Raw genomic sequence first — 14487 nt, 5'->3', positions numbered from 1 at the left:
CACCATCAGCTGGGCTCCTGGTAAAAATGTAAATACTCAGGCCCCACTCCAGATCCACTGAATCAGAACCTGTGTGTTCCCAAGCCCTCCAGCTGATTCTGATGCACGTGATACTCCGAGCAGCACTGTCCAAAAGAACTTCTTGTGCTGATGGAAATTAAAGCAGTTGCCTGGTGCTGTCCTTGGTGCTGCCTGGCTCTGCCCTGGGCCAGGTCCCTTGCTGCCACCTCAATCCTGTCTGAATTTGCACTGCTTGGTTCCTTGCTGTTGCATGTCACCAGTAGTCCTGCTGACTTCTTGACTTGTCACCAGCTCACCCATTTCCTGTCTCTGACCTAGGTTTCTGGGGTTACATGTTATATGACCTCACCCAGCCCAGAATGTTCTTGCCCGGCAGCTTCAGGTTAACTCCTTTGGAATAGGCTAGAGATTTGGCAAAAAAAAGTGTTTGTAAATGTTCCCCTTAATTCCTTTAAAATTCATTTACAGAGTGTTGCTCCTTGCAGAGGTCACTTCTGTGAGCCGATTACTACATACAAATCATTTTCTTTTATTATTAGTTCAGAATTGCTCCTACATTAGCTTAGAGTGACCCTTCATATTTCCCATACTATGCAGGGCAAGTCTTATCTCCCCCTTTCTGTAGTGGTAGCAAAAATCCTGTAATGTTACATTTCTGCCAGCCAACCATGATAATTGGGCCTGATTTAGTGTGTTTAAAGTTTAAGGCTTTTAAGGAGACTTTTAATCCTCTTGTTCATTTAAGATAAATTTCTTGTATTTTTCTACAAAAACAAGATCCTCTTTCTAATGTGTTCAGCTTTTAATTTTGTAGGTGCAGATGTATCTTGCTTTAAGCAGACAGTATATAAAAGCCTGGATTTACCTTGCTTCAATCATTAAATAACAACTTTTCATAATTAAACTAAAAGCCAGGAAGAAGTTGTATTGATAAAATAATTTTAAAATTATGATTGAATATTGACCTAAACCACGGTGAATATGGAGAATAATGCATCATGTATTGTTGGGGTGGTAATTGCTGAGAAATTAATTTTAAAATGTTTATAAATAACTCAATGAGTGGTCAAATAAATAATAAGTTTAAAAATAGAGCCTAATTACAAAAATTAATTTCCACACTCTTTTTCAGGAATCTATCTTTTACAAAATGTGAGATATATCTGTAAATGCCATATACATAGTATCTGATTCTGGCCTCAAAACCAGACTGCCCATAGTGAGGCAAGCAGCTGTGTTTGCAGGTCAATTCAGGTATGAATGGGAAGTCCCTTGTTCTGTGTTAGTCGATTGATAAGCTGTATGGTTAATATTGACATTTTATTGGTGTTATGTAGTTTTGGCTCTTAGCCAGGGATTTTGACTAATATAATGATTAATTAGCTTTATGAGGGATGGTAATAGCCAGTTTGAAGCTTTAATACACATTTTCTGGGTGGAAAAAATAATCTATCTTCTTTTAAAGATATAATATAGAACAATAGATAAAGCATTTTTAATTAAAATGTTTTAAATAAAAAGTTATATAAAAACAGTTTAACATGTACTTAGTTAAAATTGATTTGTCTTGTTTTCTCTTTCTTTAAATGGTTTTTGTTTTATGTAGAGAATCACTGGGACATAAAAGTATAGGTCTGTTTAGGAATGCTCCAGGGTGTCATGTGGCTTCAGGGTAAGAAAACACGTGAGTGTAGACTGGGCTGATAACAGTGGAGGAGCCTTTTGTGGTCTGCCTGCCCGTGCTTCCCACCTTAGGGCAACCTGGTTTGTCCTCAGTTTCTCAAGAGCAGGGACAGGAAGGGGTTACTACTGGTTAGTAAAATTATTAAAAGGTGTAAACTGTGCCTATGCTTTGAACCTGCTACTCTACTTCTGGGAGTGTTCTTCTTCTAAGGAAGGAATCAAACACACTTAAATATTTAGCTGCAAGTTGGTTGAACACGTCAGTTTGTAACATCATCCAGTTGGAAAGAACCTAAATGACCATCAGAACGAGGATTTGGTTAAGTTAATTAAACCAATATAAAAATTGTTAAAAAAACAAGTTATAGATGGAGGCTTCCAAATTCTTTTTTTCTTAGGCAGGAAAGCTCTTTCTTAAGCAAAAATTTACAAGGGACTCCAAGCATATAAAAGAGGGAAAAGGGGAGCTGCTTCTGTTGAATCGAGGCAAAAGGCCTGGGGCTTCCTCCACATCTCCCTCGCTCCTGCAGGGGCCTTACTCACCTCCATCACATTCTTAAGAAAGCTCCCAAGGATGCTATTTGAGAGAACGTTTTAGATGAAAATTTATTGGCCTGGAAAAATATTCATGGCCTGTTACATTAAAAAGCAAATTTTAAAACAGTATAATTCGAATTTTATAAACAACATGTGTATTTGAATTATGCCCATGTAGGCTGTAATCTGTGTGTGGGGGGTGTGTGTGTTTAAGGCAAAGAAAAATGTTTAACAAGAAATATACCAGGTGTTCAAGTTAATTGTTTTTATACTCTAGATGATGTGTATTTTAATTCTTTTTCTTTTTGCTTATCTGTAGCTTTAATTTTTAAATAATGACTATGTACTGGTTTTTTAATAAGAAAATATCTTTGGTTAAAAATATATTAATTTCTAGAAGTCACAGCTTTGGAAAATACAGTATTTGACACTATACAAGTAACTTGTAATGTTTCAAAAGAAGACTTGCATAAACAGCACTTGGTCTCTGTCCTAGTTATTTCCTGTCACATAATGAGTCACCCTCAAAACTTAAGTTTCTTAAAACAACAGAAATTGATCATTTTATTATCTCTCCCAGTTTCTGGGGGTCAGTGTTTGGGAAGGGCTTTTCTGGGCAGTTCTGGCTCAGGATCTCTTATCGGGTTGCAGTCAGATGCTGGCTGGAGCAACTGGGGTCAGTCAGGCATCACCCTCTTCATATTGATTGAGTCTCTTCGTATGGTCTCTCTGCAAGGGCTAGTTTGGACTCATAGCATGGTGGCCTCAGGGCATTTGGACACCTTGCATGGTGGCTAAAGTTTTCAAGAGAGAGTACCAGTGAACAAAGGAGAAGCTGCATCACCTTTATGGCCTGTGCTTGAATGTCACCTAGAGTGACTTCTACCAGAGTTTAGTAGTCCCTAGTCACAAGCCCATCAAGATTCAGGGGGAGGATATAACAGGACAGGATACAGAATTTGTGGGGCTGAGTACAAAGTGAAAGTGTAGGGTCTTTTGTTCAAAACATATTAAGAAATTCAAGTCAGTGACAACAGAGCATTAAACCAAGTGTTGAGCCCTTTTAAGTGCAGGGCCTGGTGTGACTGTGTAGGTTGCACCCCCAAGAAGCTATCCCTGGGGAGGGGAGATCAACTTCATCTCTTGATGGGAGGAGGGTCAAGGCCATATTGTAGAAGAGCATGTGAGATGGGAGTTAATGGTGAGACCATCTTTGGCAAATAAAATCTGTCACAGTGTCTATGACTCACCTTCAATTAATTAGATGGCTCACATTTTTACTACCCAGAACTGGAGTAGCCATTAGCTATGCAGGAAGAACTGCTGGCCCTCTCCAGCAATCGGGCTGCCATAGCAGTAACAGGGATGTATTTTAAAACTCTTTGTGCAGAGATACTGGTTGCCTCTAAATAAAGTACAGCAAAAATACCTGTTTTATATCTGTTATGGACTGAATTGTGTCCCCCCCCCCCAAATTCACAAATTGAAGCACTTACCCTCTATATGATTGTGTTTGGTCATAGAGCCTTTAAGGAGGTAATTAAGGTTAAATGAAGTTGTAAGAATGGGCCCTGATCCAATAGGACTGGTGTCCTTATAAGAAGAGGAAGGACTACCAGGAGTGCTCATACAGAGGAAAGGCCATGTGAGCACAGTGAGGAAGCAGCCTTCAGCAAGCCATGAAGAGAGACCTTAGGAGAAACCAAACCTATTGACACTTTGATATTGGACTTCCAGCCTCCAGAACTGTGAGAAAACAAACTTCTGTTGTTAAGTCACTCAGTCTCTGGTATTTTGTTATAGGAGCACAGTAGACTAATATATCTAGGACTTATACATATTTACTTGTTCTTTTCAGATGTTTCTTTATTAGTCATCTTTAATCCATTGGATATCCCAGATTCTCAGTCAACTTCCAAGGAAAGCCAGATCTAACAGAAAATACCATGTTTTAATTAATGTCCCTTCTTTTTTTTTTTTGGCTGCACCACGAGGCTTGTGAGATCTTAGTTCCCCAACCAGGGATTGAACCCAGGCCCTCGGCAGTGAAAGCACGGAGTCCTAACCACCGGACTGCCAGGGAATTCCCTAATGTCCGTTCTTTAATAATATTCTGATGAATAAAGGCTTTATTATTCATTTTTCCTGGAGTGTTGCTTGTGTTCATTTAATGCTCATGTCTATGGTAATACTGTAGTTCATTCATGGATTTGTATATAAAATAATATTGTTTTCAATCATTGGGGTCAATTATCTGCAGACATGGCTGTGAACAATGACTATCTCCTCATTTCTGTGTATGCCACTCCTCCCCTCAAGAGGGGCATCTATTTCATCTCCCCTTGAATCTGGGCTAGCCTCATGGTTTGCTTTGGCCAATAGAATGCAGCAGAAATGATGCTGGTGTTGCAGCTTCCACTTTTGCCCTCTTGAAAGATAGCAGGCATGTAACAAAATCTTCCTGTCCTGCTGGAGAACCCCCTCGAAGGGAAAAAGGCTCAGGTGGGGAGCTGTAGGCATGAGGACACTGACTGCCTGAAGGAGTTCCAGAGGAGGGAGAGGGATGGGCTAGGGAACAGGAGGGTGCCAAACAGGAGCCACACCTGCTGGGCCTGGTTGTGTGGCCAAGAAAGACCCAGGGAATGAAGCAAAGGGGTTTCATGATGATGGTTTTAATTGGCTTTGGAGGCTTGTTGATCTGCCTTGGGTTTGACACTTAGCAAGATTGGAGCTGTCAGGGCTTCCCTGGTGGCGCAGTGGTTGAGAGTCCGCCTGCCGATGCAGGGGATGCGGGTTCGTGCCCCAGTCTGGGAAGATCCCACATGCCGTGGAGCGGCTAGGCCCATGAGCCATGGCCGCTGAGCCTACGCGTCCGGAGCCTGTGCTCTGCTAATGGGAGAGGCCACAACAGTGAGAGGCCCGCGTACCGCAAAAAAAAAAAAAAAAAAAAAAAGATTGGAGCTGTCAGTGTTGGCTGATGTAGGGACCAGCAGGACAACATCCATAATTCCCTCAGATAGTTGCTTGCCCTTGGATCTCTGGTACAGGATACTTTCCGTAGGCACTGGCCCCAGAAAACTGGCTGCTGACACATACTTGCCAAAGCTCTATAGCAGTAGTTACTTCAAACACTGTTGTGTCCTCCCAAAATACGTATGTTGAAGTCACAACCCCTGGTTCCTCAGAATGTGATCATAACTGGAAATAGAGTCAGAGTCAAGCCAGATGTAATTAGTTTAACTGAGGTCATAATGATGGAGGGTGGGTCCCTAATCCAATACGATTGGTGTTCTTATAAAGAAGGGAAATTTGGACACATACACAGGAATAACATTGTATAAAGATGAAGACATAGATCAGAGAGATGAAGAAACCACGGAATGCTAAAGATTGCCAGCAGACCGCCAGGAGCTAGGAGAGAGGCATGAAACAGAGTATCCTTCATAGCTCTCAGAGGAACCAACAGTGTTGGACACCTTGATTTTGGACATCTAGCCTCCAGAAATGAGACAACACATTTCTATTTTTGAAGCCACACAATCTGTGGTACTTTGTTACAGCAGTCCTAGTAAACTAATACCCATGGGCTTCCCTGGTGGCACAGTGGTTGAGAGTCCGCCTGCCGATGCAGGGGACACGGGTTCATGCCCCGGTCTGGGAAGATCCCACATGCCGCGGAGTGGCTGGGTCCGTGCGCCATGGCCGCTGAGCCTGCGCATCCGGAGCCTATGCTCCGCAACGGGAGAGGCCACAGCAGTGAGAGGCCCGTGTACTGCAAAAAAAAAAAAAAAAAAAAACCAAGAAAAAAAAATCCCTAATACCCATGCCAGTGCACCTTACCCTCCTTTCCTCTCATCTCTGCATTTCTGGGTGGATGAACACAGGATAAACTGTGCCCCTGAAGAGGAAGCTGCCAGATGGCCTCACATCTTAATCCAGTTAAAATTAAAATTCTCATTTCCTCAAAAAGTTCTATAAAAGGTGATTTATTATATATTTCAGGCACAAGGAAAAGGAGATAACTTTGATGGGAGGACTACTTTAATGCCTCTGAATTTATACCAAATAGGTTGCTTCCTCTACTTCCTTTGAGAATATGTCCTAAGTTATTCCAGAGTTTACAGAGAGCTAACATTCAGTTGTTTTTCTCAAGAAACCTGATTTAACCTAACTGTATTAGGATTGGCACTTGATTATTCCGATATAATAATTTGCATGATTTTTAGTGCCATAATTGTTGAAAGCTGATATTAGAATCTTAAGAGTGGCATACCTTATTCAGAGATGTTTAGCACCTTATAATAACAATAATATTGGGTGCATTACACAGTAATAATAGAAATTATACTTGCAAAATAGCTGTGGTAATAGAACATTCTGAAATGCAAGAAATAGAAAAAGCACACTGGAAGAGAAAACCGTGTTTTATTCACCGCATTTGGCTGTCTGTACGCTAAGGCTGGAAAATAGGAAAGAGCGATGTCTTCCTCAGTGCTGTACTACCCCTGGGCTGCATGATTTAGATCAACCTTTATAATTCTGATTGAAGTGGAGAATTTTCAGTCACTGGATTCAAAAGGGGGTGGGGGAGTGTGGTCATGTTTGAAATACTTTTTGCTCTTTAGTTGGAATAGCATTTTGTAAATGAAAACTGCATTTCTAAAGAAAGCATGGATTTGCTATGACTTAGCCTAATAATTTGTTTTTTTCCAGTTGCGCATAACTTCTTTTTTATAAATTTATTTATTTATTTATTTATTTTTGGCTGTGTTGGGTCTTCGTTGCTGCCTGCGGGCTTTCTCTAGTTGCGGCGAGCGGGGACTACTCTTCGTTGCAGGGTGCGGGCTTCTTACTGCACTGGCTTCTCTTGTTGGGGAGCACAGGCTCTAGGTCCGTGGGCTTCATTAGTTGTGGCACGTGGGCTCAGTTGTGGCACGCGGGCTCAGTAGTGGCTCGTGGGCTCTAGTCCAGTTGCTCATAACTTCTGATTGATAGCTTATTGTAAAAATATGATTGAAAAAATATGTTAAGTATATTCCTCTACACTTCACCAATATAATTTTTAGGCCAATTTTAGGCTGAAATTTTAAAGTTTACTCTGCTCTTCTAAGACTTTGATTTATTGATCACATTCAATATATCCAAACTCGCAGAAAGCCATGGTAAAAAATAAACCTGTAAGAAACCTAAGATATTCTTGACTATGTGAACTGACACAACAAATGTTGATTTTGAGTTTTGGATATTTTCTGTATAAGTTAAAAAATTCTGTGAAGTTTTGATTTAGTATTTCTTTTGGCAGCCTAATTACCCTAATTCAGGAATATTCTGCTTAAAACTCTGAAGATTAAACAAAGCCAAGGATGAGCCAGGGCAGCAGAGATAAAAAAAAAGAGTGAATTAACTCTATTGTGTGCAATTCACGAGAATTATCTCAGCCTTGTATATGTTCACATGGAACCTGCCTTTGCTCGCTTCCTTTTAGAAAAGAAAGTTGCTTTTGTTTCTTGCAACTTTTCCCTTTGATTTTGGAACCATTGAACAACAACAACAATAAAAAAGCTGGTTTATGGATATCTAGCCTTTTCTAAGGCCTCCTGATATTCTTGGGGTTGTTACTATCACTCTTTCCCTGGTGGACCAGGAGGTACTATCCAAGGCAAGTGAGTGAAAGCCTCTCCTGCAGGGTCTCAGTATGCCGGGCAAAGACCATTTTCTTGGATCAATTATATCTGAATTCTATGCCTCTCCTCCAGTCAACTCTGAAATGACACAAGGAATTTTACCATTCACTGAGAGCCTCATGTCTCAGCTGCAAATGAGAAGCTTGTCAAATAGACATGCACTGAGAGAAAGGAGAGGCTGGGGCAGGATTGGCCTTGGTTCTTATTCATCCTTCTGAAAAGTCCAAGATACTTCACTTTCGTGGGTAGGATTTTGGTGACTTCAGTTAGCAGCTTCCTGAAGAGCTGTTTAGGGTTTTGCTGTTACCTCTTGGAACTATAGGCTTTGCTCTATTGCAGTGATTCCCTGCATGTTAATTATTCCTGTTTGTGTCTGAATGTGCCAGCCTTCCTCTGTGTGGTCAAATTATCCCCTTTAACTTCCCCCTCCATTTCTTGGCAGCAGAAAAGTCATTTTTACCAAATCCTTGCTTACCTATAGGGCCGTTTTGCTGAGATAATATATGTGGAAAGTGATTCTTTAAGCTGGAAGGTGCTTTGCTTTCCAGTGTAAAATGGCGATGCTGATAACAGTACTTGTACTCACTGACCCTTACTCCCTCTCCAATAGCACCTTATTTTCCAAACCAAAGCCTTTTAGGAGCTCTGAGTTACCATTTTTCCTCTTGTGGTTTATGGGAATTCAACATCATGTCGTGGTTAGGAACATGGGCCATGTAGACAGACTCAGTTCAGAGTTCACCACTGTCTCTCAAGCTATGTGACTGAGGATGGATTAATGAGTCTGGTTTTCTCAGCTTTAAATAGGGATACACCCTTGTAGAATGGTTGAGAGGAGTAAATGAATATTGCGAGGTGAAGCACTTAGCATAGTGCCAGGAGCAAAGTAATTAGCTTTCATTGCTTTCTGGAAGTATTTGGTATTCTGCTAGTCTAACGGATTTTGTGCAAAGTCAGCAGAAAGGAGCTGCTTCTCATAGCTTGATTAATTGCAAAATCTCTCCCATCCTACTCTTCTTCCTATGTTCCATTTCACCTGGAATGTGAATGTGTATTCATTAAATGAACAGAGAATGGTTTTATTAGAAATTTTTTTAGAACACTGTACTGGTATATACTTTTTAAAGAAATCATGGAATAATGTTAATAATTTTCTTTTTCAAGTCCAGAATTCAGATACCTGAGAACTCTTTCCCTGGCTTCCAATCCTGATGAAGTTGGTGGGGGGTAAGGTTTTTTGAGATGGTTCCTGTAGGCAGTGGCCATTTGTCAGTCCCTCCCTGCAGGCCACCATTCTGCCAGGACATGGCTGGGTTCCTCTGAGCAGCATATAGGTTGCTGGGGAGAGGCTGTGGACATGGTGCTTTGTGATATACATGCTCCAGCATCTCCTTCTTGGACATCCATTCCCACTGGGCAGAGAGTAAGAAGGTCCATCATGATTTCTGATCGGTATTTCATTATTTGTATATTAACATTTGGTGTGGTGTGAGGTTAGAAATTCATGTCATACGTGACCATTTGAAAAAGACTTCTAACTCTAAAATTTGAAAAATTCTGCTTTCTTGGGAGGTAGCTACACAGTGATGCTTCTGATATCAGTGGTATTTTTAACAATGTTTATTGACTCTGCTAATCTCATTTCATCATTTTGTTACAGATTGATGTTCTCAAAGCAGATCTGGAAAGCGCAGAATGGAAAGTTTTGGAAAATCTTATTCTGGAAGATGTCCTTGAACAAATTGGACAGCTCATCTTTGAGATCCATCTCCACTGGCCCGGGTTTGAGGTCAGTGGCAGTGACAGCAGTGTTGTGCGGTTCTGGTACAGCCTCCTTAAAGAGTTAGAACTACAGGATTTCAGGCTTTTTCACAGTTACAAAGATTTATCTAAACCTCGGCTATTCCTGAAGAAAGATATTTTCAATGCGAGTAGCTGTTATACTCTGAGTTGGGTGAATACAAGATGGAAATAGGATGCAGGAGCTCATCAAGAACTCAAGGAAATATTTGCAGCATGGATCATGTCCATGATTCTAGTTATTCTGGTTTACTTGTCCAGTCTCCCACTAGCCTGTGACCTGCTTGAGGCCGGGATTGTGTTATTGCCTTTGTAGTACATGTAGCCTGGCATCTCGCACAGGGTAGGGGAACAGTTAACACTTGTTGAGGGGATGGACACAGGAGTGCCACAGTAGTCAACCTCCATCTGCCCAAACCCAGGCTCTTTGCCTGTCTGCCTCTGACAGAGTGGGGGATGCTTGTCCTCCTTCATTTCAGCTTGGAAGATAATCCCACACTTATCTCAGTTTTCCCTAAAATTAATTATGTATCTGTAATCCATGAATTTACCACCATGAAAAAGAAATTATATCACGTTTCTGTTTTTTTGGGTTGATGAGATCCTTAAATGTGTAGCCTGCTGTTTAAAATAGGGCCTTTCATTTGATGTTAACTCATTTCTTCCTAGGATTTTCTTGTTCACCGTGTCAATAACATTCTTTACAGCCTTGTAGATTTCAATTATTCCTCCTCAGTTTTTGCTGAGGCCATGTTGTGACTTTATAAGAACCACTGATTCTGGTTTCTGGGAACTTAAACACACCAAATTCTGTAACTGAGTTTAAAAGACTAGAGTATCAAGTTATTCAACTAAGGATTCTTTTCATGCTCAGCCTTAACTCCCCTCTGTTCCTATGAAACTAAACACAAAGCAGAACTTGGGTGTCTTCAAACCTGATTTCTCAACCTCCGACTTGCCTATGGTGTCAAATCTTTTTTTTTTTTTTAATATTATCTCCAAGATTAAGTTTTTTCTTGCTGCCAGTTGGCATTCATTGTAAGCCTGTGGCCTGCGGGCCAGAGTCTCTCTCTTTCCCGGGACAGATACAGTGTGTTTTGGTAATACCAATCCTTTTTGTATATATTTTTTAATTAAGCAGATAATGCACGTTCTCAATAGTTCAAACAATCTCTATCATTTCTATTTACAGGATTAGACATTTACCCCTACAAATGATTTTCAAAAATCCTATTTCAAATAAATTAATTAAATAGTATAAAAATAAATCAAATTATTACCTTATTATAAATTAAGTACATCTTCTGGTATTTTTTATATCCCAAGAGAGCAGGAATACATACACTGTTCATTTAAGAAATTTTGGGAGAGCATAAAATACTGATTACTACTAGACCCAGATTCCTTCTCCCCATTGTTTTACCTCCTTCCACCCCACACATTCCCTGGGTTGGCTTTTTGCTTTTTGCAGTGGTTTGAAAATATCATTCCTCAGGTGAGAAACCAAAATACAGTAGAGTTATAGCATCTTACTAACTTGGGTTCAAAAGGGAATAAGACTTTCTGAATTAGTAGTGATGATTTTTTAAAATATAAATGAGGTTTTTTTATATTAAAACTTATAGTACACTAATAAAAGTCATTGAAGTGAGAGGACCAGCTTGAATAAGTTTTATTTGAAATAACAGTTTAGCTGCTTTCAATGTCCCTAGGTTTTTCAAAAGTACAAAAAGTTTATCAAACTCAAAAGTGGTTTTTACTGTTAGTTTGCATGGTGTAGCCTCCAAAACAAAGTTAACTTCAGTCCTGTTTGGATTATATCACAGATTATCTTTCATTTTTCAATAAAAATTTTATATACTAAAGTAAACACAGATCTTTTTTTTTTTTTTTTTTTTTTTTTTTTTTTTTTTTTTTTTTTTTGCGGTATGTGGGCCTCTCATTGTTGTGGTCTCTCCCGTTGCGAAGCACAGGCTCCGGACGCGCAGGCTCAGCAGCCATGGCTCACGGGCCCAGCCGCTCCGCGGCATGTGGGATCTTCCCGGACTGGGGCACGAACCCGTGTCCCCTGCATCGGCAGGCGGACTCTCAACCACTGCGCCACCAGGGAAGCCCCACAGATCTTTTTATACATTAAAACTTTTAACCCTTCTTATACACCAAGGTATGAAGTATACTAATCCTAAGTATCTAGTGTGACTAGGTTTTAGATGTATTCACACTCATACCAAGATTTTTAATTCATGGGATTGAAGATTAATGGCATTACTGAAAGCCCCCTTTGTACAGGACAGGTTACCATTTATTCCGGATTGGTGGTGCAGAACATCAACTTCATCACACTATATATATCTGAAGCAAGAATGGAAGTACTGTTAAGAAAAAAATAAAGACAAACTCAAAATAAATCACAAACACACCCACCCACACCCACCTACTAGGCAGCCTGTTCAATTGTTATTTGTACTTATTTTATGATTTTTTCTAAGACTGTCCTTCATTCCCTTCATGGAGAGTTTGAAATTTGTGATGAATATTCTGACTGTTGCTGTGGTTCCCCTGCCTCTAGAATTACTATGCTTATTGTGTGGGCCAGGGTTTTTTAACCTCAGCATTATTTCCATTTGGGGCTGGATAATTCTTTGTTGGGGCAGGGAGGGCCATTCTGTGCATTGTAGGATGTTTAGCAGCATCCCTGGCCCTCCCCCTAGGTGCCAGGAGCACCACAAGAACAACACAAAATATAAAAAACAAACATACAAAATCAAGAGCTGCTATTCATTGAGAGCTTACTATGTGCCCAGTACTGTGCATAGATTATTCCTAATTCTCCAAACAGTCCTATAAGGAAGTGTAATTTTCCCAATTATACAGGTAAGGAAACTCTGAGAGGTTAAATACCTTATTCAGATTATTCAAATGGTGAAGCAGGAATCCATATCTCAGACTGCCAAAGCCCCTGCAGGGCCCCTCCACCGTCTGCTTCAATAGCTTTTGACAAACGTAAGGACATATTTTTGCCTCCCTATTAGTAAATGGGAAGAAAAGCCTACAAATTTACTAAGACCAGACCTGCAAATCTGTTAGAGTTGGGATCATTTTTGTAGCATGCAGGTTTAACTTAAACAATCTACTTAATTAAAATGTGCCCACCAAATGGTGGCTTACTGAAAAAATATGGGGTCCCAACAGCTTCTCTGTCAATATATTCAGGTTGCCAGGAAAGATCTTGCAAGTCCTGGAAGTGACTCTTGGCCCTCACTGGTCCCAATATGCCGCACTTTGCTCCTAGATTTTAGGAAAGGCCCAGTCACTTGGAAGTGTAGTGTAAGTTTCCTTTGTTTCAAACTCGCCTTTGACCTGCAGATATATGAGCTCAGATGTGAATATCTGTGACATACATCTCTTAATTAACTCCTACCAGAGCAGTGCTCATAAATGAATCTGAAGATAGAAATTTAATAATGCTCTTCTCAAATGATTTTAAAAACTGTTCCTTTTTGGATGAAAGACATATGAGGATGTAAGAGATTCAGAGGTCAACCTTTTAGCACAAAAGGTTGTGCTAAATCACAATTTGAGATTAAAGTCAAAGAAAAACAGTTTTCCCAATCCCCCTTTTCTTAGAGTGATTGTATTTGACACAGTTATAATAGGTTATCATATAAATATTCGTAACTGTTTGACATAGTTCAAATGAAGTGAGCCAGGAAGAGATAAACAAACTTCTGTTAGACTTGACTGAAGGTCCACTAGTATTTACATCAGGGTAGAACAAAAGCAAATTCATGAATTTACAGTGTTTAGTCCAAATCAGTTATTCATGTAAGCATTTCTGCTTTGACTATAAGATTTTAGTATATAGTAAATACAGTACAAGATTTGCATTTCCTAAGTATAACATGTTTGGATTTTGCAAAGCTTGAATTAATACCAGGGAGCCAGCCTCGTCGTCATATTTCTCCAGATGAAAAATGAAGGCCTCATTTAAACAGATTATTCTACTTGACTATACGATGGTAGGTACCTACAAGCTCAATTACGTAATATAATTCTCTTCTTTTGGAGATAAATTTATTTTGCCTTTTAAGCAATAACATAATTCCTTTTTGTACTAGCCAATTGCTGGTTCTTTGTGAATTCAATGCATTTAATTGTATGCTAAAATATGTTCCTTTTTCTTACATTTAAAGAGGTATTTGAACTTTACTTATCACATGAAATTGTAATCCAGAGATTCAAGATATTCTTAAACTGCTTAAATTTAGAAATTCTTTAATTTTATTGTATTTCTGTCCTTAAGAAAAGTAAATCCAGCAAGCTTAATATTGTCACACTTTATATTTAGCACTGTAGGGAGAAATGCTAGTTCCCAACACTTGTTAAAACTAATTGCTGTGTAAACCTAGCAGTTCCTATTCTCATATAAAATATTTTAAGTTTTTCTTAGTGATTGGTTTTATGCAATAAGATTGTCTGAAGTAATAAGGTTTTTTTTTTCCTGTTAAGTTTGGATTCTAATCTAGACTATTTTAATATAGAAACTCAGTATATATAGGACAGATATGCAATCAGTATGTACCAGGGAGCAGAGTTGGTGAATGACTGTGGTCCTCAGTCCTCCAGAGGTTCTCCTCCACTGCATTGCCTCCCACAAGACCCCCAGACCGCCCCAAGATCAAGCAATTAATGCACAGCACAATAGGCATCCTCCAGGACCCTGCACCATCCCTGTGTTTAGCTTCTATTCTAACTGCTCTAT

The 14487-nt window shown here is 39.7% G+C and overlaps 1 protein-coding gene across 1 annotated transcript in view; it reads left to right on the top strand.

Moving 5' to 3' along the window:
- The window catches only part of METTL24 (methyltransferase like 24), a 105767-nt gene extending 94165 nt beyond the window's left edge, over positions 1-11602 (top strand). The window contains exon 5 of the mRNA XM_081250800.1: positions 9586-11602. Within this exon, the coding sequence (XP_081106926.1) occupies positions 9586-9900 (315 nt within the window). The 3' untranslated portion in view covers positions 9901-11602. The remainder of the gene's footprint in view (positions 1-9585) is intronic.
- Positions 11603-14487: the final 2885 nt, after the last annotated feature.

The sequence above is a fragment of the Mesoplodon bidens genome (genome assembly GCF_964165515.1).
Source record: "Mesoplodon bidens genome assembly, chromosome: 12".
NCBI lineage: Eukaryota > Metazoa > Chordata > Mammalia > Artiodactyla > Ziphiidae > Mesoplodon > Mesoplodon bidens.
This window is presented reverse-complemented; position numbering and strand designations above follow the sequence as displayed.